At 34.0% G+C, this 24,440-nt stretch overlaps 1 protein-coding gene across 4 annotated transcripts; it reads left to right on the top strand.

Moving 5' to 3' along the window:
• Window positions 1-1,761: 1,761 nt before the first annotated feature.
• On the top strand, window positions 1,762-16,569 carry LOC147079162 (uncharacterized). 4 transcript variants are annotated; one of them, XR_015071464.1, is made up of 5 exons: window positions 1,762-1,874; window positions 5,316-5,657; window positions 8,036-8,311; window positions 14,363-14,596; window positions 16,433-16,569. XR_015071464.1 is itself a non-coding variant. In XM_085953842.1 (4 exons), exons 1-4 carry the CDS (start codon window positions 1,818-1,820, stop codon window positions 14,513-14,515), a joined length of 828 nt encoding a protein of 275 aa, XP_085809968.1. In that variant the 5' UTR covers window positions 1,762-1,817; the 3' UTR covers window positions 14,516-14,667. The 4 variants fall into 4 exon arrangements, 1 of the variants encoding a protein (XP_085809968.1); XR_015071465.1 differs by lacking the exon at window positions 16,433-16,569 and adding an exon at window positions 15,241-15,755; XR_015071463.1 differs by lacking the exon at window positions 16,433-16,569 and adding an exon at window positions 15,241-15,755 and having other exon boundaries at window positions 14,363-14,624.
• The last annotated feature ends 7,871 nt before the right edge of the window (window positions 16,570-24,440 follow it).

Raw genomic sequence — 24,440 nt, 5'->3', positions numbered from 1 at the left:
ACTTGATTCTAATAGGATGCATTTGGAATCAAGTAAAGAGTGTTAACTGTGCTAACAATTATTTTAGATACCCGCCATGTTCATAGAAATGCTCCGAGTGATATCTTTGTTGTTTTGAAGCAATAATAACGGAAACGTATTAGCGTGTTAACTATTTAGAGTAGCCCTGCAGAGATTAAATATATCTATTCGAACCCTTGTCAACACAAGCCTTTAAGTAATGAAAATATCGTAAAAAGGTACATACCTACCTACGGTAAACTTCAAACACAACATTTTTTTATGTTTGGAAGAAAACGGATTAATACCTAGTCACCATAACATTGTCTTATTGCAAAAATACCCCAATGCTGTTAAAAAAATATATCACCGCGTTGCATGTTTGTTACTAAGCTGCTAAAATTGCTACCATTGCTAGGATCATTTGTATACAAATACAAAAGGATGCGGACGTTACTGTGGCGGACATCGAATTTCCAAAGGTCGAGAACTATTGCCAGGCACCTGTGCTTGATTTCATATTTCATTCACCTGTGCGTAGGGATTCCAATCCCGGGATCCCGAATCCCGGGATCCCGGGATCCCGAGCTATTTTCGATACATATGAATCCCGGGATTGATAAACATAATCCCGGGATTTCGGGATTGATTTTTTTTATCAATTTTTATGGAAAATAAAATAAAAGCGAAAATAAAACATACTTTTAATAAAAAATAACTACATTAGAAATAAACTGAGTTTGAATGAAGTTTGATTTATACCCATGTGTAGGTTGCCGATTCATTTTATTTTTTCACATGAATTATTAAAAATGAGAAAGATTGGAAAAAACAATGCTTCGCACTTTAAACAAAGTAATTCTACCATGATATACGTTTTACGGCAGTTTCATATTTGGCTGACTAATTAGATTTATGATGCGGTAAGGCCATACGTACGCCATGATTATTTGCTTTACTATTTTAAATCTCGCTAATCCATTCATTATGTCTTTACTATCAGAAACAGCAATCTAATATTAAATTCACATTATTATTTATATTACAATATTATTTACTCCATTAAACTTGTGTATTTCCAAGATTGAACGCATACAATATTAACAATAAATGTCTTCAATAGTATAAATTATACTAGATTTATTTTTGACCGATTTTATCAATGTTATTTGTAAATATAAAATTTTTATATTAACAATGGAAAAAAATGCCAATCCCGGGATTGTCAAATTGTAATCCCGAAACCCCGGGATCAGAATTTTGGCTCGGGATTGGATTCCCTACCTGTGCGTCACTCAGTCCGCGGCGCTTAAACCTACCTAGACCCGGTCTGAATGGAGGGTGGCATCAAAATATCGTTTGCCCACGCCCTATCAATTGAACCAAAGGATTTAATTAAAGTTTTTATTGGCTGCGCTGATTTTCTAAATGTTGCCAGCCACAGATTCTAACAAGGTTAAAAACATATTGACGATAGCAATTAAAAGAAAATCTTGCTCATTCTCAGTAGGCTTACCTTTGGTAAATATTCAGTTTTCCTGAAGCTGAACTTATCACTATAATCAGCCAGCAATAACAACCAAGATGGTCTAAATTTCGGCTGACGTTCACAAATGAAATGACGTTGATTTGTTTGCTCGCTGGAAGATAACAAATATCAAAAATCCGCTTAAATTGTGTGGCAATAAAATATTTAATCCCTACGCAAATATCACATTTCCAAGTTTCTCTATATAAGACCTATTAACCAGGCTCAATGTCGTTTACCGAAATCATATTTAATATTTTTGTACGCATTACGAGAAAAAGTTAGAAAAATGAAGACCCAATTTTTGAGTGTCTTCTTGGTTGTTATGCTAACAGTGTTTAGTCAGGTTAGTGAAGTTTGTTTATTGATTTATAAAATGGATTATTACCACTTTATAAATTATAATGAATTATCTACCACCAGGTTTTGTTTTCTTCTAATAACTGTTGTGTAAGTGTTTTGGCATCCACCAACACTTGGGTATCTGCAGTGTCCAACTGATTGTTGTGGAAAGCTCTTAATGGTGGTTGTTTTTACAACTAGATACAAATTATAAGTCAACAGCATTTTAGTTGGGTACTTACCTACGTATTTTATTTAAAACATATAAAAAAACTTCTGTTATGTACTTGGGCACGCGCAGACGTATGACATTAAGTTAACTTTTTTAAGTGTTAATATCGTAGTGATCAAGTAGTATGTGGCGCCCATTTTAGAACAGAGATCAGAAAGTAGACATATTTCTTCCAGGGGGTTTTACGTTTGAATCCTCTATCTGGATCAAATTGTTGTTTTTTCATCAATCGAACGTTTTTGTGCAGTGGCGTAGCAAATGGCGCAAATTCCTTGTGTAAACTAGTGTCAATTTAATACATAGTCAGAATCACTTGTCAATGAAACGTTTTTAATAATAATTTAAGTAAATAAATGTGTGCATATTTTAAAGAAAATACGATGATAATACATACCTAAAAAAGTGTCATTGCACAAATTAGGCCAATGTTTTTCAAACTGGAGAGCACGGTGGTTTTAAAGATTTTTGCAAAGAGCCGCAAAATATTGACATGGATATAGTACATGGAAATACTTTAAGTACTTTACTATGTTGAAAATTCATGTAAAATAAAGCTAGAAATATATAGGGACAGTACATTTTTAGAACACTTTTATTACCTAATTGTTTAATCTCTATATTCAAATTAGCCAATGGTAACCGAACATTGGTTATAGTTATAGTTAGGTAAGATAGGTATAGGTACAAGTTTTGTATTAGGTAAGTGACGCATTTTTGTTACTGCCCGGGCGCTAAAATTCCTTGCTACGTACCCGTATGTGTTCAATCTGCGTACGAACATAATGGTTTCATTTCATGCAGGCCAGTACAAAACGAGAAAATCATAAAAGATGCTCTATATGCCTGCATTCAAGAAAACAGATGAACAATTCTAACAAATTATTAAAAAAAATATAGGTACTTATAGATATTTCCCCAGCCAGGTATTATCATTGAATATGCAAATATTTATGCCCTTAAAGCTTTATGAATAGTAGGTATTGTGTAGGGTTCAGTTTATTAATGTATGACGGTCATAAAAGGCAAAAAACACAAAGCGCCCCGAGTGTCATCATACATTAATAACATAGATATTCTTTAATACGTACGTGTTAATGTATATCCAGGGAACTCAGAAATCTGTGTGTATATCCCATATTTTACCACACTCGAGATTTAAACCTTGTTACCACCACACCCAGAAGATAACGCACTGCATTTCTGTGTTCCCTGATATACTCTAATGTTGTATATACCTAGCTCACGTCTTGGAGTAATCTTTTGTGCAAACTCTGAAACTTTATCATCCACGTGCGCGGATAGATTCAAAAGATCATTAAAAAACTATCTACTACACAACTACATACTCATTCACATATATTATACCTAACATTTAATAATACGGATTGAAGTGTGAACAAATTAAGTCAATTATGCCAATGATTTATTTTTTATCTATTTATGAATTATGCAGTAACCATACAATAAACAAAAGATCATTGAATTCCATTCTCGACGCACTTTGTATTTTTTTGTACTTTAGATATGGCCTGAGTAATAAATAGAGCCTGGCTTCAAAACTTCCATCTATAGCGACTGGCTTCCACGTTTCTGTCGTATTAATCTGTTCGGTGCTGTATATTATACTACTCCATAATATGACATGATATATTATGACATGTACCACCCCGCGGCAACAACATTTTCACATTCTCTCGCAGATTCTTTCTTATTCGCCAAGAGATCAGAAGGAGGATTGTTAGTAGGTACCTATAAATTTAATATCAACACCAACTACCTATTGCTAATACTTTGTGAGAAAATCACATGATCTCCAGAATAAACATATTTTTTAGCATTGAATAAAACATCCTGGCTTTAATAAAACATGTTATCATTGTCTTACGATAAAAATGCAATCAAGTTCAATAAAACACAAACAAGTTCAAGATAACTTAAACAAATATGAAGTTCCATTTCCAGGTAAAACAGAGAGACAATATTGTGTGTATTTTAATAATCCCACATTATTATTTTCTTCAAACAAATAAGTAGTTTTATTTTAAAAACCATTTTGAGAAGACAATATAAAATTGTTTATTCTGCAAAATATCATGGCATTAGTCTTAATAATTATTAGCCAACGCGTTCAAAGTAAATTATCATCGGCCTAACGAAGGCCTCTACAAACTGATTATACCATACCTATGCTTCTTCTTCTTCTAAGTTCTTTCTATCCAGCGACCTCTACGCCTACGGGTTTTTTTTTTACTTTTTAGGTATCACCGGATGGTTAGATTAGGTTTTAGCATCCTTGCTCATTTAAAATAGTAATAGTAATAAAAACAACAATTATAAATTATTTTTGTTTATTGTGTCAATTTATAATAATACACATATTAGATATTATATTCCACTCACGTGAAAGTGTATTTTATTACAACGTTTTTTATTAGCTCGTATTCTTATTTGTCCGGTGGTTGTTTGTCTGGTACAAATCTTGCAATCGATTTTTAACTAACTTCCCGACTATCTAGACATTTGAAACTTTAGAATATATCAGAACACGGTGCCAATCATTGATATAGTATATCAATGGTGCCAATGCATTTTTTAATACTTTTAGCCATCTTTAAGCAGAATTGAATTCATTTCCGGTTAATTCTGTTTTGTATGAAAAGTTATTTCGGAAGAAATCCGTAATCCAATACACTATTATCGGTTGCTAGGGGTCTGGGGTCCTAGCAACTAAATTATTAATATATACGTGCGTTACTATGGAAATCAATATGACATGTCAGTATTATTTCTATCAAGTAAAAAATGTTTGATCGTTCAAGCTAGCAACTCAAGTTTATATGATTCAACAGAAAATTTAAAAACGTTGTATATAAAAAGTTCTTTTTATCTTGTAATTATTTTTTAATAAATATATAGAATGGTGACAAACGGGTAGGTTCAGGCGAAAACTTCGCTTATCTTAAGAAGTCAACCGTTTTAACAATCTTTCGAAGGAGAAAGAAATGATTTTTTATAATAAATGGACATATCAATAGATCGGTGAATATGTATGCCAAATTTCATGTTAGGATCATCTAGGCGACGATTTCACTATTTAAATTCGACGACTAACAGGGTGGATGTTAATTACTTTGAGTACCTATATCAATATACTATTATAATTATATTATATAGGTATATTGTTATAATAGAATCGATTTATTATTCCAACAGCATGTATATTGCTCAGCAATCGGCCGTGAGGATTTGGAATCAAAGTTGCTGGAGCCGTCGGAGACCAGTCTGGTTCCCCTGCACCGTTCCGTGAGGGCGGTGGACATCTTTGATTTGACGCGTGCCATCATCCAAGGAGTGATAACTAACCTGGAGAATGCTGCTACCACCGCCTCGCAGACCCTGGGCAGCTTAGTCTCGCTGGTGGACGACCAGACGCTACGCTTCATGACAACCCTCAACAATACCCTGGTAGAGTTATCCAACGGCGTGGAGAGCGCCGTTCAAGACGCACTGAACACGGGACAGATTATTGTGATCAGTGTCATCGAATGCACATATGTAAGTTTTCATTACAAAGCATTTAATGTGTAAATACAAAACGAGACTGCACATAAACCCATCATCAAATCCCAAGTACTTATTGTTTTGACTTTACCAATAAAAGTCAAAAACGTCAGATCAATAAAAGTTATTCAACAGATAAATAATTCTTCTTTTACGTGTCACAACACATTTTCCACAGTTTGCAGGATATATTATAAATAAACTAGTGTTTACGTGGTAGAACTTCATAAGCAAAACGATTTTTATTAATAATTCTACTTTAACTGGATCATTTACGTTGTTTACGAAGATGGGTGTAGGTATATTATGCTGATACAGCTGATGTCAACGTGGCAAAAACCATTGCAGGATCTAGTTGAAAATGTTTTTTAGTGATGTTTCGTCCATGTTTGCCTATCGTCGCATCAGAGAATCTTCATTTGACCAAATTGTCTTTAGTGCTTCTTACCATGGTTCACAATCTGTCGAGGGCTTTCCATGATTGGTATCTACTGGTATCTACCGAGACACAAATTCAAAAATCGCTTTCCACGCGGACGGTTGGCCCTCTTTGAGTGAGGGTGAGATGGTCAAAGGTTTGGTCGTTGCCATAAACCTACTTTCACGTCGTATTTTCACTTATGTGATTATCACACTGCATTATTTTGTAGGCTCTGGAAACAAAAACGGAAATTTCTATTTTCATTAAATCTTGGCAAGTCAATAAACGTGTATAATATCTTTCATGTGATAATTCATTATAATTATCTACACAAATGATTTTATTTGCATATTTCGTCAATAAGACAATAGATAAATCATTTTGATGCTACAGTCTTAAATTATTATATTAAATTCCTAATTACTATATCAGGTATATACCTATGTCTTAGTACAACTTTAATATATGTATATTTTATCGTGCCCGGTACGTATTCTGTATATCACACTTCACCGTAAAATGTTGTATCGGAAATATATGATTATTATTATTATTAAACTGGCGCTAGGGGCCGTTCAGGTCCATGGCCGACTGCACAACGTTTTTCCAGGCATCTCTGTCCAGCGCTCTCTCTTCCCAGTTGACTATCCCCAGCCTTTCCGCATCCCTTTGAATGTTGTCCGCCCATCTCCGTCGAGGGCGGCCAAGAGGTCGAGTGCCAGCTGGTGTGCCTTTGTAAATCCTATAGAGAGTTCTAGATCGTTCAGATCGTACAACGTGGCCCGCCCATCTGAGCCTTCTTGACCTCAGAATATTAGTGATTCTAGGTTGGTATCGGTCGAAGAGCTCAGCGTTTGTGCGGATGCGCCACCGGTGGTTCTCATTGACGGGTCCAAGTATTCTCCGGAGGATTCTGTTTTCAAACACTTGGAGCGCCTTTTCTTGTTTTTCTGTTAAACCCCACGTTTCACATCCATACATGACGATTGGCTTGATGACCACGTTATACACCCGGAATTTCGTTTTGATGGACAGCATTTTGGACCTGAACAGACGACTCAGCGCGAAGTACGCTGCATTTCCACTTCTCAGTCGGTCAGAGAGCTCTAGGGACATTTCATTTTTAGAGGTAATGTTGGAGCCCAAGTACTTGAAGAGAGAGGTTCTCTCGAACGAGGAGTTTCTTATTCCAATGTTTCCAGAGGGTTCAATGCCTCTTGTCATTTTCAAATACTTGGTCTTTCCCACATTTACTCGTAGATTCAACCTTTTCGCTGTGTCCTCCAGAGGAGTGAAAATATCTCTGACTTCTTCTTCAGATTCTCCGAGCACCACCAAATCATCTGCGTAGCCCAATATTTTATGGGACCCATTCAGGGTAACTCCACCTTCTGCTTTCAGAGCTTCTCTAACGGCTTTCTCTAAAGCTAAGTTGAACAGCATTGGTGATAAGGAGTCGCCTTGTTTTAGTCCTGCTGTCACCTTAAAAGATTCTGATATACTACCTTGCATATGAATTCTACTTCTGGATCCGTCCATGCATACTTTTATTATATTTATAAGTTTTGACGGTATTTCAAATTCTTTCAATATATTCCAGAGAGCTTCTCTATCAATAGAGTCATATGCGGTTTTAAAATCTACAAAGAGACAGTGTACATCTTGGGCGTATTCCCATTTCTTTTCAAAGATTTGGCGCAGTGTAAAGATTTGATCGGTAGTACTGCGGTTTATGAATATACGGAAATATATGACCGTATATTAAAGACCGTCCATCCTCTTTGGGTCGTATAGTATTGACATTAAATGCATGTCTAATTAAAACATGGCAACATGTAACCATATTTTATGCAGCATAGTTTGCATTGCTAATCTACTTATTTATACTCGAGCACACTGCGTACTTTTATTACCTACCACATTTATAAAATGACTGTCCTTTGTCCCTTAGCAACAGCAAGTGATTGCCGAGATGTTGGTATACAACACTCTGAACAACGTGACTGAGTGCGTCAACAATACGGTGGACGAGGTGAAGGTTCTGTTTTCTGGAGCAGCAAATCTTGCGACGACCGCCATTGATGCCGCGGCTAACATCACCGCCGAGGCCACGGCATGTGGCATCGCCAACTTTGCAAACTTTATTCAAGTCGGCACATGTCTGAACAACGTGCTAGCGAACGCCCAGAACCGAGCCAATCTACTTGTCCTGCAGTTGACTACACTGGTATACAATATTTTTTAATATATCAATAATATAATTGAACATTGCAAATAAAGCGCGAATCAAATTGAGGTGCATGTCGCCTACATGTCGCCTACTGTCACGCTGTCATGGCGACAAATTTAGTATATGGTTACGTCATTCTGCAGAATATTTTGAACGATCACCGTCGCTGTAAATTCACTAAAAAATGACACTGATGAAGGGTGCCAACTATAATGTATTGATAATTTCAATTATTATTAACTGTACATGCTCATTTCAATTAATTTTAACAGTTTCTACGTGTGCGTACGTTAAAATTACTTGCGACATGACATCCACAGATAATATTTTGAACAGAACCCAACCAGCAGACCATAGATAATAGACAACATTTTTATAGAAAATACATAGTGCCTACCGCTAAAAACAAAAAAACATGATTTTGACATGACAATCGAAAAGTGTAGGCATAGAAGATGATTAAAACGTTCATTGAGACATGCAGGTTTCGGTGCAGTGCAGTTCAACGAGAAGTGAACTCATTGTTGTTCTGGTGATTTCGGCAGATTTAGCCAACTGACAATGTTCGTTTAAAGGTTCAAAATGTGCTACGGGATGGGAGCATCAGCCTGATAACATTTTAAACACCAATAAAAACGACATTACACACCTTTTCTCGTAGCGGCAGTTTACTGTGACGTCACGTGATAGTAGGCGACATGCACCTCAATTTGATCAGAACTTTAGTGTCATCAAATTATCTCACGGTCATAATTAGTAAGCTTCCCATAGTCCTAATAGATTATTGGGCCAATGATTACCGATCAATCATCTCACGTTATGAAAAGTATTTGGATCCCGGTTGCATCCTGGCATTATGCCTACCCATCGAAGATGGTCAAATTAATATTTTCTCGAGCGAGACGAAGCGATAATCTCGGGGATATCACGAACCGGAACTGGGTTACGGTATGCTCCGGTCCATTTCGACCTGTGCTTCTGTATAATTTTAGGAGTTAATTAAAGAGGACGTTAAAAAGTCAACAATTGCGCAATTGTGCGAATTTATAGAAGAAGAGAATCCCAATTCTAATAATACCTTTCTAAAAAATTTCTTTGAGCATTTTACCTTCAATTAATTGCAAAGATTATCTATATTTGAAGGTTTGACAGTTCATTGGTACATTGGTAGGTACTAACTAATAAGTGTATTATTTAATATTCATGCTTTTGTATACAGATCATCGAAAAGCGGCCATTTTCCGCATTTTCACAAATTGTATATAAGTACAGAATACAAATTGTATATAAGTACAGAATACAAATTTAATATAATATACATTTTAAAGATTAACATAAGGTTGTTTTCTTATTATGAGGAAAATACTGGTTTAAAACTCAGCTTTTAGTAGATATTTTGATGGTAGTGCACAGGTATATATCGCACCCCTAGTTTTAAACTATTACAAGTCAAAAAACTGAAATTTTGAGTTAATAATGCAGAAAGGTTGAAAATATCATTATTTATCTGGTCAAAGACTATCACAAGTCTAAATAAATTCTACGGAAATACAGGACAGAAAGAATAGTCTATCATTTTTATAAATAGTATTGTGTGATATTTAAAGACTGTGCTATTTTGAGTTGTTATGGTCTTAAATTAGGATTCAAAATTTTAGCGAGTTTAAGACTATGACATCTTGAATTATCATAGGCCAGGAATGGACAAAGTAAATAAAACTTGTGTTGTGGTCACACTGTTGACTAGCCATTCTGAAAATTGAACAGTAGTTTGTTGATAAATACAATAATAAATAAAACAAACAGTGATGGAATCATAGAAAAGGATCTCAGAGGAACACATGAAAACCATAAGAAAATTGATACCGAATTAAAACAATATTTTAGAGATCACATCAATTGCATTCCTAGGGTAGAATCCCACTTCCTGAGAGCTCAAACTTTCAACCATGTCCGATCTAATAAGATCATAGTATGGGCCTCCACGGTGTGGTTTGTATTAACAGATTTTTGTTTTTTTTTTTTCGAGATATGGATATCAGCCACTTGCTCAACCTATTAGGTCCATAATCTGACTCATACATAAATTGAAAAACAATATGTGTACTTGCCAGACCCAGGATTTGAACCTATGACCCACGACGCTTACACCAGACTAACTACCAGACAATTTATTGATGGGTCTTTAAATTTAGCAACACTATAGGCTATACAAAGGAAAGTGTCAACAAAATGATCGACCTTTCGTAAAGTTATCTCAGTATTCTACGATCTCTAATACAGAATTTAATATTGGGCGCTTTCAGTCAAAAAATATCAATGGTCAGCACAGCATATACAAATTTAAATGATACACAAAAAGCAAAACAATTAATTTCGTTCAATGTCATATCCTAAAAATGGCGTGAAAAATGGAGCTATCCCTGATCCAGATATTATTATGATAGTTTCATGTTTCGATTTGCAAGCAGTTCTCTCATAACCTTGTGGTGAAGTCTCAAACTTCTATTACACCAGAAAACTCGCAACATATTTCACCATCTTTGATATTGATGAGAAAAAGGGTTTTGTTGTATCTGGAACGAAGTGACTGCTAAAAGAGGTTCTAATGAAATTGGTAGTTTCGCTTAGTTCCAGTAGTACTACAAAAGACAATGCCATGATGACGTTGAATAATGATCCTATAGAGAACCATGTTATATCTGATGCATTTGCTAAGCATTTTGAATCACTTTATAGCTCAATAGAACCGCTACTTGACCCCGATTCTGCTGGTCCTTCGTCTGCAACGCAAGATATTCAAATCTCAGCTTTTGACGAGAAAGATATGGAATATGGGTTTTCAAATTTGTCTCCCAAAAGTTCATTTGGTCCAGATGGCTTGCCACCTTATGTGGTTAAGGGCTGTTACGAACATATATCCTTTCCGCTTAAACATATATTTAATTTAATCATAGCATCCAGCACTTTTCCTGATGCATGGAAAATAACCCGCCTAAGGCCGCTTCATAAAAAGGGATCTAGATCAGAGATCTCTAACTATAGGCCAATAGCAGTTCTTTCGGCTCCATGTAAATTATTTGAATCGATATTACATATAAACATCAACCGTCAAATAGACTCTCGCCTCTCCGATTCGCAGCATGGTTTTCGACTTAGGCGGTCCACAGTAACAAATCTTATAGTGTATAATAATTTTATTTCAAATTCTATGGATAAGTCAATTCAAGTTGATTCTGTGTACACAGATATTTCCAAGGCATTTGATCGTGTTGATCACGATATTTTATTACAAAAGCTTTGTACATTTGGCGCGTCATATAGTATAATATGTTTTTTTGCTTCTTATTTGAAAAATCGCCGTCAATTTGTTGATTACCATGGGAATGAATCGCGGATTTTTAGAACAAACTCTGGTGTTCCTCAAGGTTCAAATCTTGGCCCAATTTTGTTTTTAATATTTTTTGATGATATTGTCAAAGTTATAACCAATTCTTCTTGTTTGCTATTCGCAGATGATCTTAAACTTTTTCGAATTATTGAAACCCCATTATGCTGTGCGATGTTGCAGTCTGACCTAGATGCTATCTCGCAATGGTCTATCTTAAATAAACTTGAATTCGCTACCTCCAAATGTAATATTATTTCATTCAATCGTTCAAGGCACACCTTATTGTTCCCATACACATTGTCTGGTATAATATTGAGTAGGGTAACGGAGATAAAAGATTTGGGAGTATTGTATGATACAAAGTTCACTTTCAATCAGCATATTCTTAACATCAGTACTAGATCTAGCAAAATGCTTGGTTTTGTTATGAGGGTTTCAAAATCATTCGAGAACGTCCGAGTGCTACGTACATTATACGTATCATTTGTGTTGAGTATTCTTGAATATGCCAGCATTATTTGGAGTCCTAATAGGTTCATGCACACAATTAAGCTGGATCGAGTCCACAATAGATTTCTTAGATTTCTCTACTTAAGAACATACGGGTTCTTTCCTTATGATAATGACAATAAAATGAATTTCCCGACTCGTTTTCTTCTGGGTATGCTATCAATGCAATCCCTGTCTACCCGAAGAGTGATTGTTCTTTTAAAGCATTTCTTTTTACTTCTTCGTGGGTTCATTTACAATCCGCATATACTGGCAAATATTAATTTTCATGTTCCCACCAATATCACTCGCAGCTCCACGGTCTTCAAGATACCTCGTCGCAGGACAGATGTTATGTTTCATGATGCTGTGTATCGTGCAATTAGCTTATTTGATGGCACCATAAAGGTTGATTTGTTTTTTATTAATTATATAATGTTTGTAGACGTTTTAAATAGGATAAATTTATAATTGTATATATTATCATATTTCTTTAATATTTACACATGCTGTCTTTTCCACTTTCTTGTCATATTAGTTGTTATTTGTAATTAAGATATTTTTATATATTTGTATGTATTATGTATTATGGCGCATTGGCCAAAAGCTGTAATGCCGTAATACTCTTTTTTATAAATAAATAAATAAATAAATAAATACCATTACTTGAAAAAAAATCTAAATAAGAATGTGCATTTTTGGTCCGATAACTGTGCTAGACAAAATAAGAATAAATATTTAGTTGCGATGTATTTATCATTGGAAACAGAAAATGTAAAGTCTATAAAGATAAAATATTTGATGGGTCACACCCAAGATCAGTGGATTGCGATGCACTCACTCATTGAAAAAGAAAAAAAGAGAATACTAAAAGTGCTTCAGTATTCATACCAGTTCAATATAGATACCCATTATAGCCATGGCTGAAACGAATGGTGAACCTTATAGAGTTAATGCAATGGCAACTGATGATATATTTGACCTGAAATTGCTGTCCGATGAGCTGGAACAAAATTATGTTATAACTACCGTAGGTACAAAGGTAACATGGCAAGCAATCAAAGTCATGCATTTGAAAAGAGAATCACCGTATAGTTTTTTCATTAAAACCAATTTTATTGATACTTCCTACGAGTAAATTAATATAAGGCATCGCATGACGGGTCGTCCGGTTCACATGAATATGATAATTTTACAGAAAGCTTATAATGAGCCACCAGGAATAACCATGCAGAAAAGGCAAGATCTTTTAACTACATGCAAAAAAATTGATACCGATGACGTACCACAATTTTTACAATAATTTGAAAGTCGCTAGAAGTACTCAAGTGACAAGAAATGACTTGGTTCACGAAGAGAGTGATGGAAATTACTCTGATTAATTCTAAATTATATAATAATTTTTATTACGTAATGTGCAAGAATCTTGAATAGGTAATCATAATCTTATACAATTATATATTTTAAAAATTCGGTAGGTATGTGATGGTTTACCTGTTCCAGTTATTTTATTTTGAAATAAAAATTTCAAATAACCATTTCGTTTATTATTTTACTTGATATGCATAATATATTGAAGAGATTTTATGTTGTTTCATATTAGTTTGTATTGTGTGCATGATGGGTTATTTCAAAATTTATCAAAATAGTCCAATTTTAGACTATGACATTTCAAAAAAACTACCAAAAATATGTGTTCTGTATAATTTTTCAATATAATAATAAGTTCATACAAAAATATAAGCCCTGATACACATCGAGCAAGAAAATCAGTTTGGTACATAAATTTTTAGATTTAGTTGACAGGGTTTGAATCTTTGAATCCAATTATCTCAGAATGCTGTTTTTTGACTTGTCATACTTTAAAACTAGGGGTGCGATATATTGTATAGTTTTGTACGTTTTGAGAAAATCGAATAACAAAGATATGAATCAATTGAAAGACGAAAGCGAAAGCGAAATACCTAAGCATACTTACGTCTCTATTTGAATGAGACTTCTCTAATACCCTATTATATTCGAAAGACAATTATTATTCAATATCTGTGCACTAACATACCAATTTAGTAATTCAACTCAATATTTAAATCGAACCCCAAAATCTGCAATAGTATGCCTATTTTTATATTTTCAGCTGTTCAATTAAATTTTTTTGATATAATTTTCAGTCAACGGGCGCCGTCGGCCTGGTGACGTCCGCTCCAATAAATTTTGCACTGTGTGCAACAACCCGACTGAGCAATGCCGGAATCGCTGGAGTCAACATCATCAAAGCGATTGGTCAGTGCACGGCCGACGCTGTCAGCAGTGTACCACAATAATTGGAATAGAAGACCTTCCAACGCGACAAGGAACTAACAAATATAATTAAAACTATCGACTGGGAGCAATTGATACAATCGGTGAGTCAGGTTAGGTTAGTGCATATCAGTGGCGAAGGGTGGAGGCAGGCTGTTAAGATCCGCCATAAATAGTGCACACTAAAGTTTGTCAGTCCTTCTAGGTATTTGTTTTCATTGAACTACGACTGCAAATTACAGATGATGTTGGTTAGTTTTTAAAATCCAATTAAACCTTGCGAAAACCAAGCCGTAATAGATAATGGTTGAAAAATACTTGTCTATCAATAAAATATTTAAAATTATGCACATAAATCATTTATATAATATTGGATATTTTATAGATAAAATAATATTGTTTATCAATTACACTTTAGTTTAGGCAGGGTTTAATGAATTTAAACAAATTAACCAACAACATTATGCAGGTACCTAATATGTATTCCTAAATCAACGAAAACAAATAAGTATGAATGAAAAAGTGTGCACAATTTTATCGGATCGCCCAAAGTGTACCAAAACTATTATGGTTTGGTTTAGGCAGGACTTAATAATTTTTAAAAACTAACCAATATCATCTTTAAATTGTAGTCTTAGTTCAATGAAAACAAAAACGTATGACTAACAAAGTTTAATGTGCACTGTTTATGTCAGATCTTCACAGCCTACTTCCAACCTTCGCCACTGGTGCATATACCGTATACCAGGTGGTGAAATGGGGTGGAACACGAGGAGTCGGCGCTCGGCAGCCTTTTTTTTCAGACGAATCGCACCAATATCAATTGATCAATCATTTGGGCATTATTTGGACATTATCTATTACGTCACATATCGAGGGATACGATTCTGGAGACAATTCCAATAAAAGTCACAACTGTAATTTATTGTATTTTTTTCTTTTTAACGCGTTATTCTACTCGATCATGTACGCCTCTCTTTGATTCACGATCACAAATTTCGGTACAAGTCGGTTATGGCGAAGCCAGGCGGGAACCGCGCTAATTGTCATACCCGATTTTGGGCAAAATTCATGAATAATTCAAGAATGAAAACCTGACCTAACCTAACTTACATTGACCTAACTTAACCTAACAAATAATCCAGTATATCGGATATTTTCAAAATGTGTTTGCCGCTGGCTTCTCCACAACTGACTTGTACCCAGATTTCCTTTCCAAAATTCTCTGAAATTGACACAAAATAAAAATTATCTTTTTTTTAACCTGTCATCTCATTTTATTTAAATCTTCATCGGATATCAGAAAATTCTCAGTAGCTATTGCAAAAAAAAACTGAGACTATTACTGTAAGTACTTGTTTCTTGGCTACGTGTTAATACTGTGAACTGACATGCTCCGCCCATTTTTTACTGCAATTATATTATAAGTTCCTCCCATTTAGTAAACAACAGCGCCTGTAAACGTAGCCAAGAAGATGTTTTTGTACAGTACCTACAGTTACTCGAAACCCGAGAACTTTTTTATTTTGCTCTACACCACTGCATAATATCGATTTTATCCAAAAATTAAGTTATTATATCTACTTACACGAAACACCCAACTGCATCGTACTTTTATTGCCTACGTCTGAATAGGATCTCATTCAAATACATAGTACTATATTGATTCGGGCTTCGATTTGTACCAAATAAGATTTTCTCAAAACATACAACTGCACACTAACCGATCTAGTCATCTTAAAAAATCTGCAATCAAGTCTGTAAATCGGTAAACTTATGTAATGTTGTACGAAGTATAATATATTATAATAAACTATATAAAATGTGTTGTCGTGACCAATTCCACAGATGTATTTTGTGAGGAGAAAATAAATAATATCCTCCCATTATTTCCTCAAATTAACAATGGTATATATTATTATCATTCTGTATTTTCACAGAATATGTCAGTGGGAGGGAGATGTGGAGCCACATGCGGATGGTGTATTTATTACGTCTCTTTGTCTATAAATTGATATTGGTGTTGTGTTCAGACTAATGTACATAAATTGAAAATTAAATTCCTGCGAGGCCTTACTTTAGTATTTACAACTTACTTTACTTCTACCGAATTCATAAGATACTTACTGATAAACAATTTATTTATTCATTTGGAATATCGTTATTTTATTACTCACAAATTAACGAGTCTCGTAATAATACTCAGAAAATACTATTTTCGCTAAGCCTAAGATGGTCTTTATCATTTTATATTTCATACCGCAGTAGGCAATTAAAACAGAAAAAGTCTACTTCAAAGAATGATAATAGTAATATTGTCAGATTATAAATATATCAGACTATATACGAGGGTGGGTCAATAATTCCTTAGAAAAAAGCATTAAAGCAGTTTTGATTTTTGTATTTTTTTTTTATTTCTCAACATAATCTCCTTGGAGCTCGATACACTTGGTTAGACGTTTCTCAATTTTTTTTAAACCGTCAGAAAAATAAGTTTTCGGAAGGTCCTCAAAATAAGCATTTGTCCGATCGATGACTTCTTCATTTGAAAAAAAACGTTGTCCACTTAGCCATTTATTTAAGTTTGGGAAAAGGAAAAAGTCACTGGGGGCTAAATCTGGCGAATACGGTGGGTGGTCGACCAATTCGAACTTCAATTCTTCAATTTTAGCCATTGATCGTAAACATGTGTGAACACGGGCATTGTCCTGATGAAAGAGGATTTTTTTCCTGTTTAAATGAGGCCATTTTTCTTCAATTTCGTTTTTTAGCTGGTCCAATAAAGATGCATAATAATCCGCTGTTATTGTTTTTCCTTTTTCCAAATAGTCAACGAAAATAATTTCACGTGCATCCCAAAATACAGTAGCCATAACCTTACCAGCTGATTTTACGGTTTTCGCCTTCTTTGGACATGGTTTGTCTTCGCAATCCACTGCTTTGACTGTTCTTTCGTCTCGGGAGTATAGTGGTGTATCCATGTTTTATCTACAGTCACAAAGCGACGAAAAAATTCATCCGGATTGCGTTGCATGAGCGACAACAGGGCTTTAGAGGCCACCACCCTATTGCGTTTATTGTCGACTGTGAGCAAACGCGGCACCCATCTTGCAGAAATATTTTTCATGCCCAATTTGTCATGTAAAATAGAAATGACGCTACCTTTTGAGATCCCTGTAACCTCAATTATCTCACTCAACTTTAATCTTTGGTCACTTAACACCATATCGTGGATTTTATTGATCATTTCTGATGTAGTCACCTCTACAGGACGTCCTGAGCGTGGTTCATCCTTTGTTGATGTACGACCACGTTTAAATTCATTTAACCAGTTATAAATAGTTGCAAGTGAAGGAGCAGATATGCCGTGAACTAAATCCAACTCATTTTTTATTTCCTTTGCTGTTAACCCTTTTATATTAAAATGTTTAATAACAGCTCTAAACTCAATTTTCTCCATTTTCCATTTTTCCATTTTCCACAAGCGTTAAATGTACGAAAAACACACAACAACCCGACCAATCTGATTGAAACTTCGCAGCATACTGAATCGGTAGTGCCGCTGCATGAAAACAAACCGCTTACAGTACTAGTCGCGCCACTTGTCGGCTTTTCTAAGGACTTATTGACCCACCCTCGTATATATATATATGTCAATTAATAGGTATATCAGATTGTTATGAAATCTCTTTTATATAAAATTTACACTGATTGATTTTTATGATATAAAATAATATCTGATAAAATTAAATAACAATGTTTTGTTTACACAAATTATACGAATTTTGTTAATATTTTCATAAAATACATAATTTGAAAATAACGTTTTTTAATAATTGATCCAAATATGTAAGTAAGTAAACATATTTATTACAATATAATATTATGTAAACCTTAATACTCATATGGTGATGGTTAATAAGGCATTAGATTTAAAAACAAAAACAAAATGACAAAAATAGCCATATAACAAGGCATCAATCCACGCAACAGCCTCCAGCTTGACCTAGTCCCAGTGTGTGACTAATACTGAAACTCCTCCGGGGAAGGTATGCATTAGAGGTGAGAAAACTGATCGATTTTAATGACTAAGTATACTTACTACCAGCATAAAAAATAGAAACTTGTTCCAAAATACTTACTAGTATTTGGATTACTATATAGAGCATTTGGCGTGCGTATGTGACATAGCTAAAAAGACACTGAGCGGGCTTTTCGAAATGTCCCATTTATTATAAAATTTTAAACACATTTTAAATTTATGAGTTGTTTTTATGTTATGTTATAATATTCTTGTTAACATAAAATGAATAACAATGATTTTTTTATTGTAAACTGTGTCACCTCAGTCACCTCACCACATTTCGGAGGGAATAATATGCTGCTACAGAAAATTTATGACATATAATTCATACATAAGATGATGTCATTCCCATACATAGACTAATAAATTAAAATATAATTGTATCCATATAATTGTATATATAAGTGCTATCTCGCTGGCGCGCATTTAATGTCAATAGTATTGAAAGTCTACCAATTAGCCAGTGACTCGCGATGATATCATCACAAGTTTATTGAGCCACACGTACTGAGTATGAGTAGTTTCATCCGATACTTGAGTACACAAACTGGTGACAGTATTTCCAACTCACCTCTAGTGTACATAGGTACATACTACAGTCATGCGCGATGTGCTCAGTGTAACCGGTGTAACCCAGCATGGTATGGAGCAGCACCATATTTAGATTAATAAAGTCTGAGCATATCTTTTTGCACAAGCAACGAGTGGTCCACTGTTCAGCTGTCAAAATCAGATCCCAGATTGTTTGACATATTGATTCGCCCTTTCTCGTTCCAAATTGAATTTTAAAAAATCTCTAATCAAATATATGAACTATCAGTGCTATTTATAAATAATATACATTCCTGTTATTCATCAGCTGTCAAAGTCAAACAAGTTCTTCACACATAAACCGGTGATAATATCGATTTCCAAAAAATATGTAGCATTGAACTATGAATTACATTTGTAGAAGGTCTGTTAATGCTAGTGTATTATTTATCATGTAACTCATCTATCCAAATCAAACCATTCCCTGTGTGAACACGACAGACGCGTCAGTATGAGCACTCTATAGAACAATGACAGGTCATCCATAGAAAACAACGGGAGAGGCGGAAAAAGTAGGACCAGTCATTGTGAATGTATCGGCTTTCTACTTGAGTCGGCAGTGTATGGACTCATGCGTCTTGATTACTAACCATGTTATTCATAACGCGCATGGATAGTACAAGAAATAAATGGGTAGGGGCACAAATAATGGTGGCAGACATAATATTATTCATCAAGATCATTTGAAAACGGTCAGGCATATTAAAGGACAGATTATCGCTGGACAAATCGTACCCATCCGGCGGTGGATCTAGAATGGCTGAGATAATGATTGTTATTAAAAATAATTTAAAAAAAAAACAGTATAATATAGTAACATTTAAGACGTAAAATAATAATATCGTATATATGATAAAAACAAAAATATTCACTACTAAAATTTCCAAATTACTAAACTGAACAACTTTTTAAATTCGATGACACTGTATCCTCAAATAGATTTTTAAAAAACCTCCCTCTCTCACCTCTTTGATTTTTAGATAAAATACTTGACAACATTTACCTCTTTTGTGAAATTCTGAATTCTGAAAATCCAAACGGTTGAAAGAGATTCATCTATTTCTGTAATTGTTTCACTGCTATTCTACTGTTTCACTATCTACATTAATCACTGTACCTAATTTCGTGGCTAAATCTCGTGGCCTATTGTAGTGTTAAAATAATATAACAACTTATCCCAAAAACCCAAAAGTCCGCACTTCAATCTGGATCATGGATCGCGAATCGTGGATCCTGGATGTCCAAAATCAAAGTATTTCTGTTCATCAATCCATCAATCTGCTCATTACACGTTCAATCTGGATCGCATGACAATGTTCTTTTAAATGACAATAATTGGCGTATTATTACATACATGGATAAGTGTATCTAATAATATATATACTTAGTATAAAATGACAAGAAATTTTGAGACTGCCCCGAAGTTCATTCTTACACAATCATTTTATCTTTCGTAATAAACAGATAACTAAATTCTTAGATGAAAGTGGCGAAAAAATTAGTTCTATAACCTACATCTACATACATTGTAATAGGGGAAGAATATGGGTTAATTTTAACAATAAGTTAATTTGAATGCGTCCGTTTTATTGTTTTTAATTTTAAACAAAAGAAAATAATTCAATTTCATGGGGTATTTTTGAAGAAATGTTAATTAAAAACGTATATTTATAAAGCTTTTAAAAAAATAGGTAGATCGGTTATAAAACATAAGATAAGCTGTGTACCTATAACCATAATAGAAAATCGAATCAATAATCTAATAAAAAATGACATTGCGAAACTGTTAATTGCAAAAGACTGATTATCATACTTACTTCCTTAATTAATATTTTTATCTTATCATTTAACCATAACCAATATTCTCATTTTTTTTAATAAAGACTCAGACACTCCGTTAAAATCACTCATTATCTTGACATCTACACAGCAAAAATCAGTAAATTCTACGGATTTATCAATAAATAATTGCTTTTACTAAACTTATTAAAATATTACATAATACCTATTAAACAATGTATTTTAAAAATCTAGTAATTTGTTTCGTCGTGGGTGTTTTATCACAGGTAAATAATATTTATATTATTTGTCGCTGTATTTGTATCACATCTAAAATTAAAACTTTAGGAAAATCCTTTAATTTTGATTTTTAACTGCCTTATTGCACGGTCGATTAGTGATACAGCATCCATCAGTGGCGAAGGTTCCATAGAAGGCGATTATTTGAAGCCTACGTTCTTAGAAAAAAATGGTTAGAAAGTAAGTATTTAAATTCAAATACTTACTTAAATAAAAAAATGTGCGGGAACCAATTGAATATATCGTCAGATTAATAATTAATATTTAAAAAAAAAAAAAAAAAAAAACAGGGCCTCTAGCGAGTATTGAAATATCGATTATGAACTGTGTGAACTCAAGGACATCGATGTAGTCTGGCTTTATTCATACGGATCTATAGTCTTATGAGGCAACGCTTATATATTTAGTGTCGAGGGCTGTCGCTTTGGCGCTATGTTCAAATAATAATTAATAATGCGACAATTAAAAAAAAAAAATTATAATTGTTCAATCACGTCATATAAAGATGGAATATTTTAAAAATAAGTAATAATTTTATCTCGTGATTATTATTTATCACTTAATTCAGTCATAGATCATAATATAAGTATATTATTTTTTTGTTTAGTTTTTTTTTGTCATATTGGGCTGTTGATAATATTTACCAATGGTATATTTTTATGCGTATGTGACGTGTAGGTATAGGAAAATACATAATTTGTATTCATTGCTCAATTCTATTTCATTAGTGTGCTATTGAAATTTCATTGATTTAGTGTGACGTTGACATTAGTGTGTACCTATTCATCAGTAGTAATATCATATTATCGTCTTATTTCCCGTGAGTATACCTGGGAAGTGTGCTCTTTTTCTTTGATCTCCACAGCCTACCTCTTTCCAAAAGTCACCCTTCGCCACTGGTATCCATCCATCCATCCATCAAGCCGTGAGTCACGGGTTCAAATCCACAATGTTGAGTCTTATCCTGTACGAGGCCTCAATAGGTTGTAATAAATTTTAATCTGTTACGTTACAATAACCGATTCTGTGGAGACTGTGTGTCTGACTTAGGAGCAGTGCCGGTTTTTCATGAAGCAGACGAGATGGCTATGTCATCTGAAAATACCTTCCGAAATCGTATAAAAGCTAATTTCTCATTTTTGTAAAATAGTCAATCAATAATACACAAACAATTAATAAATAGCTGCGTAAAAAAGACGGCGCTTTGCGCCTCGCGGGGGAGCTCCACCCCTCTGGGCCCCTCAGATGATAATTACTTAAATCCTGACGTCTAAAATTATTAAACATGGAACATACTTTGCCAACTGATTCTCTGAATGCTGGTTGTCCAAATTCGAAAGAAATTTTATTTATCAAAGTAACCGAATCCAAAGGATTCAAACAATTATTTTACTTTTCTGAAAACTATGTAATTACAATAGTAAAACTAAAGAAGTAATAATAACAGACGAACAATACGCCGCACATAATGTAGGCTACTGAACGTAAAATGAAAATAATCGGCGCGCGTAAGTAATCAGGGTGGGGCGCGGGCTGCGCGTCTATAGTGATTCTACGTCTATTTTTCGTAACACTTTTGTGTCGGATATCGTGAGTAAAACATGTTCCATGTTAAAATCCTGTAGCCCTAATAAAATTATTGCTGTACTTTTAACACGTTTATTGCGTAAGGAAGCTTTTTGGAGGGGCCCTCAAACCTGTAAGACCAGGACCTCAGGCTTAACTCATCAACCATCACTTCTTACGACCAAAATGACTTCATTTTATTCATCATCATCTTCACACAATTTATTCTACATAGATTAATAAATATCCCACGTGAATAAGCTCAATAAATATCTTAGGTATCTAATCCATTGATCCATTGAGTAGGTATTAATAATACTATTTTTATTTATTTACAGAGTGTTGCAAGTCCAACAGATGATTACGATATAACAAATAATGTCATGAAGTTAAAATCCTCTCCGCAAGACTCATTTCCAGAAAAAGAATATTTTGAATTAATACAATCTTACGAAAATGAATTTAGTATGCATTCCATATGGAAGTCTATTAAAATGTCACTCAAAAATATAATAATAACCATAAACAAATATACAAAATCGCCTATAAATAAAATGTCAGCGAAGATTGCAGATTTCAATACACTATCAAAAAGTAAAATAGCTGAATCAGAAAATGAAATCACCAATACTACCAATAAATACAAGAAGACTATCAGTGATTTAATTGTACAAGCTAAACAACTCGGTAAAGATGTGTCGGTGTGCCTAAAGGTAAAAAGGAATCCACAGAATGGTGTACTTATTTGACAAATATTTTGCCAATCGTTAACCGGTAAAGGTTGACATAAGTTAAAAAACGATGAATAATTTCATAACTTGAGCTTGAATATTTCCAAAATAGGTAAACAGTTAACATTATTACTCAGTTGTGTATTTGTAAGAACTAGGCCGATGAATGCACAATTATCTGTACATTATTTGTCAAGTACCTACACCAGTTTTCAGATTGCGCTTAATAACATTTAATTTAGATTTAAATGGCATTTAACTATATATATCCAACTATAGATATCGAGTGTTAATATCAGTGGCGAAGGGTGACTTTTGGAAAGAGGTAGGCTGTGGAGATATGATAAAAAGAGCACACTTGTCAGGTATACTTACGAGAATAGTACGATATTTACTACTAATGAATAGGCACACACTAATAAATGATAACGACACACTAATTCAATGAAACTTCAAAAACTCATTGACGACATAAAAATGAGCGATGTGTTTAAATTACGTATTTTTCAAAACATGTATACGCATCAAAAATCTTATTTATTAATATTCGATTAAACGCCGTTGAAATTATTATTTTAATTATCTAATTATTAATGATTTTGGACAAAGTGCGCAGTCGTGACAACAATATTATGCGCGAATGTTTTAGGCTCTGCGAAAGGAGCTTGCCTCATTTCGTACAAATCAGCAGACTTGCTGAGGTTACGAGACGTAAAGTCCATACGAAAAAAACTCAGAATTATTCCAAACATAATCGGAAATTTATTTACCGAGAAGTCGCGGCGCGGCGCGCTGTGGTTTTTTTAATACCTTTGCAGTTGTTTTGTAAACTGTGTAATACTGTAATACATTCCTACATATGCGATCTCGTTGGCAAAATAAATTATTGTTATATAA

The sequence above is a fragment of the Rhyacophila brunnea genome, unplaced genomic scaffold (assembly GCF_057557595.1).
Source record: "Rhyacophila brunnea isolate RB1 unplaced genomic scaffold, BYU_Rbru_1.0 scaffold_10, whole genome shotgun sequence".
NCBI classification, from domain to species: domain Eukaryota; kingdom Metazoa; phylum Arthropoda; class Insecta; order Trichoptera; family Rhyacophilidae; genus Rhyacophila; species Rhyacophila brunnea.
This window is presented reverse-complemented; position numbering and strand designations above follow the sequence as displayed.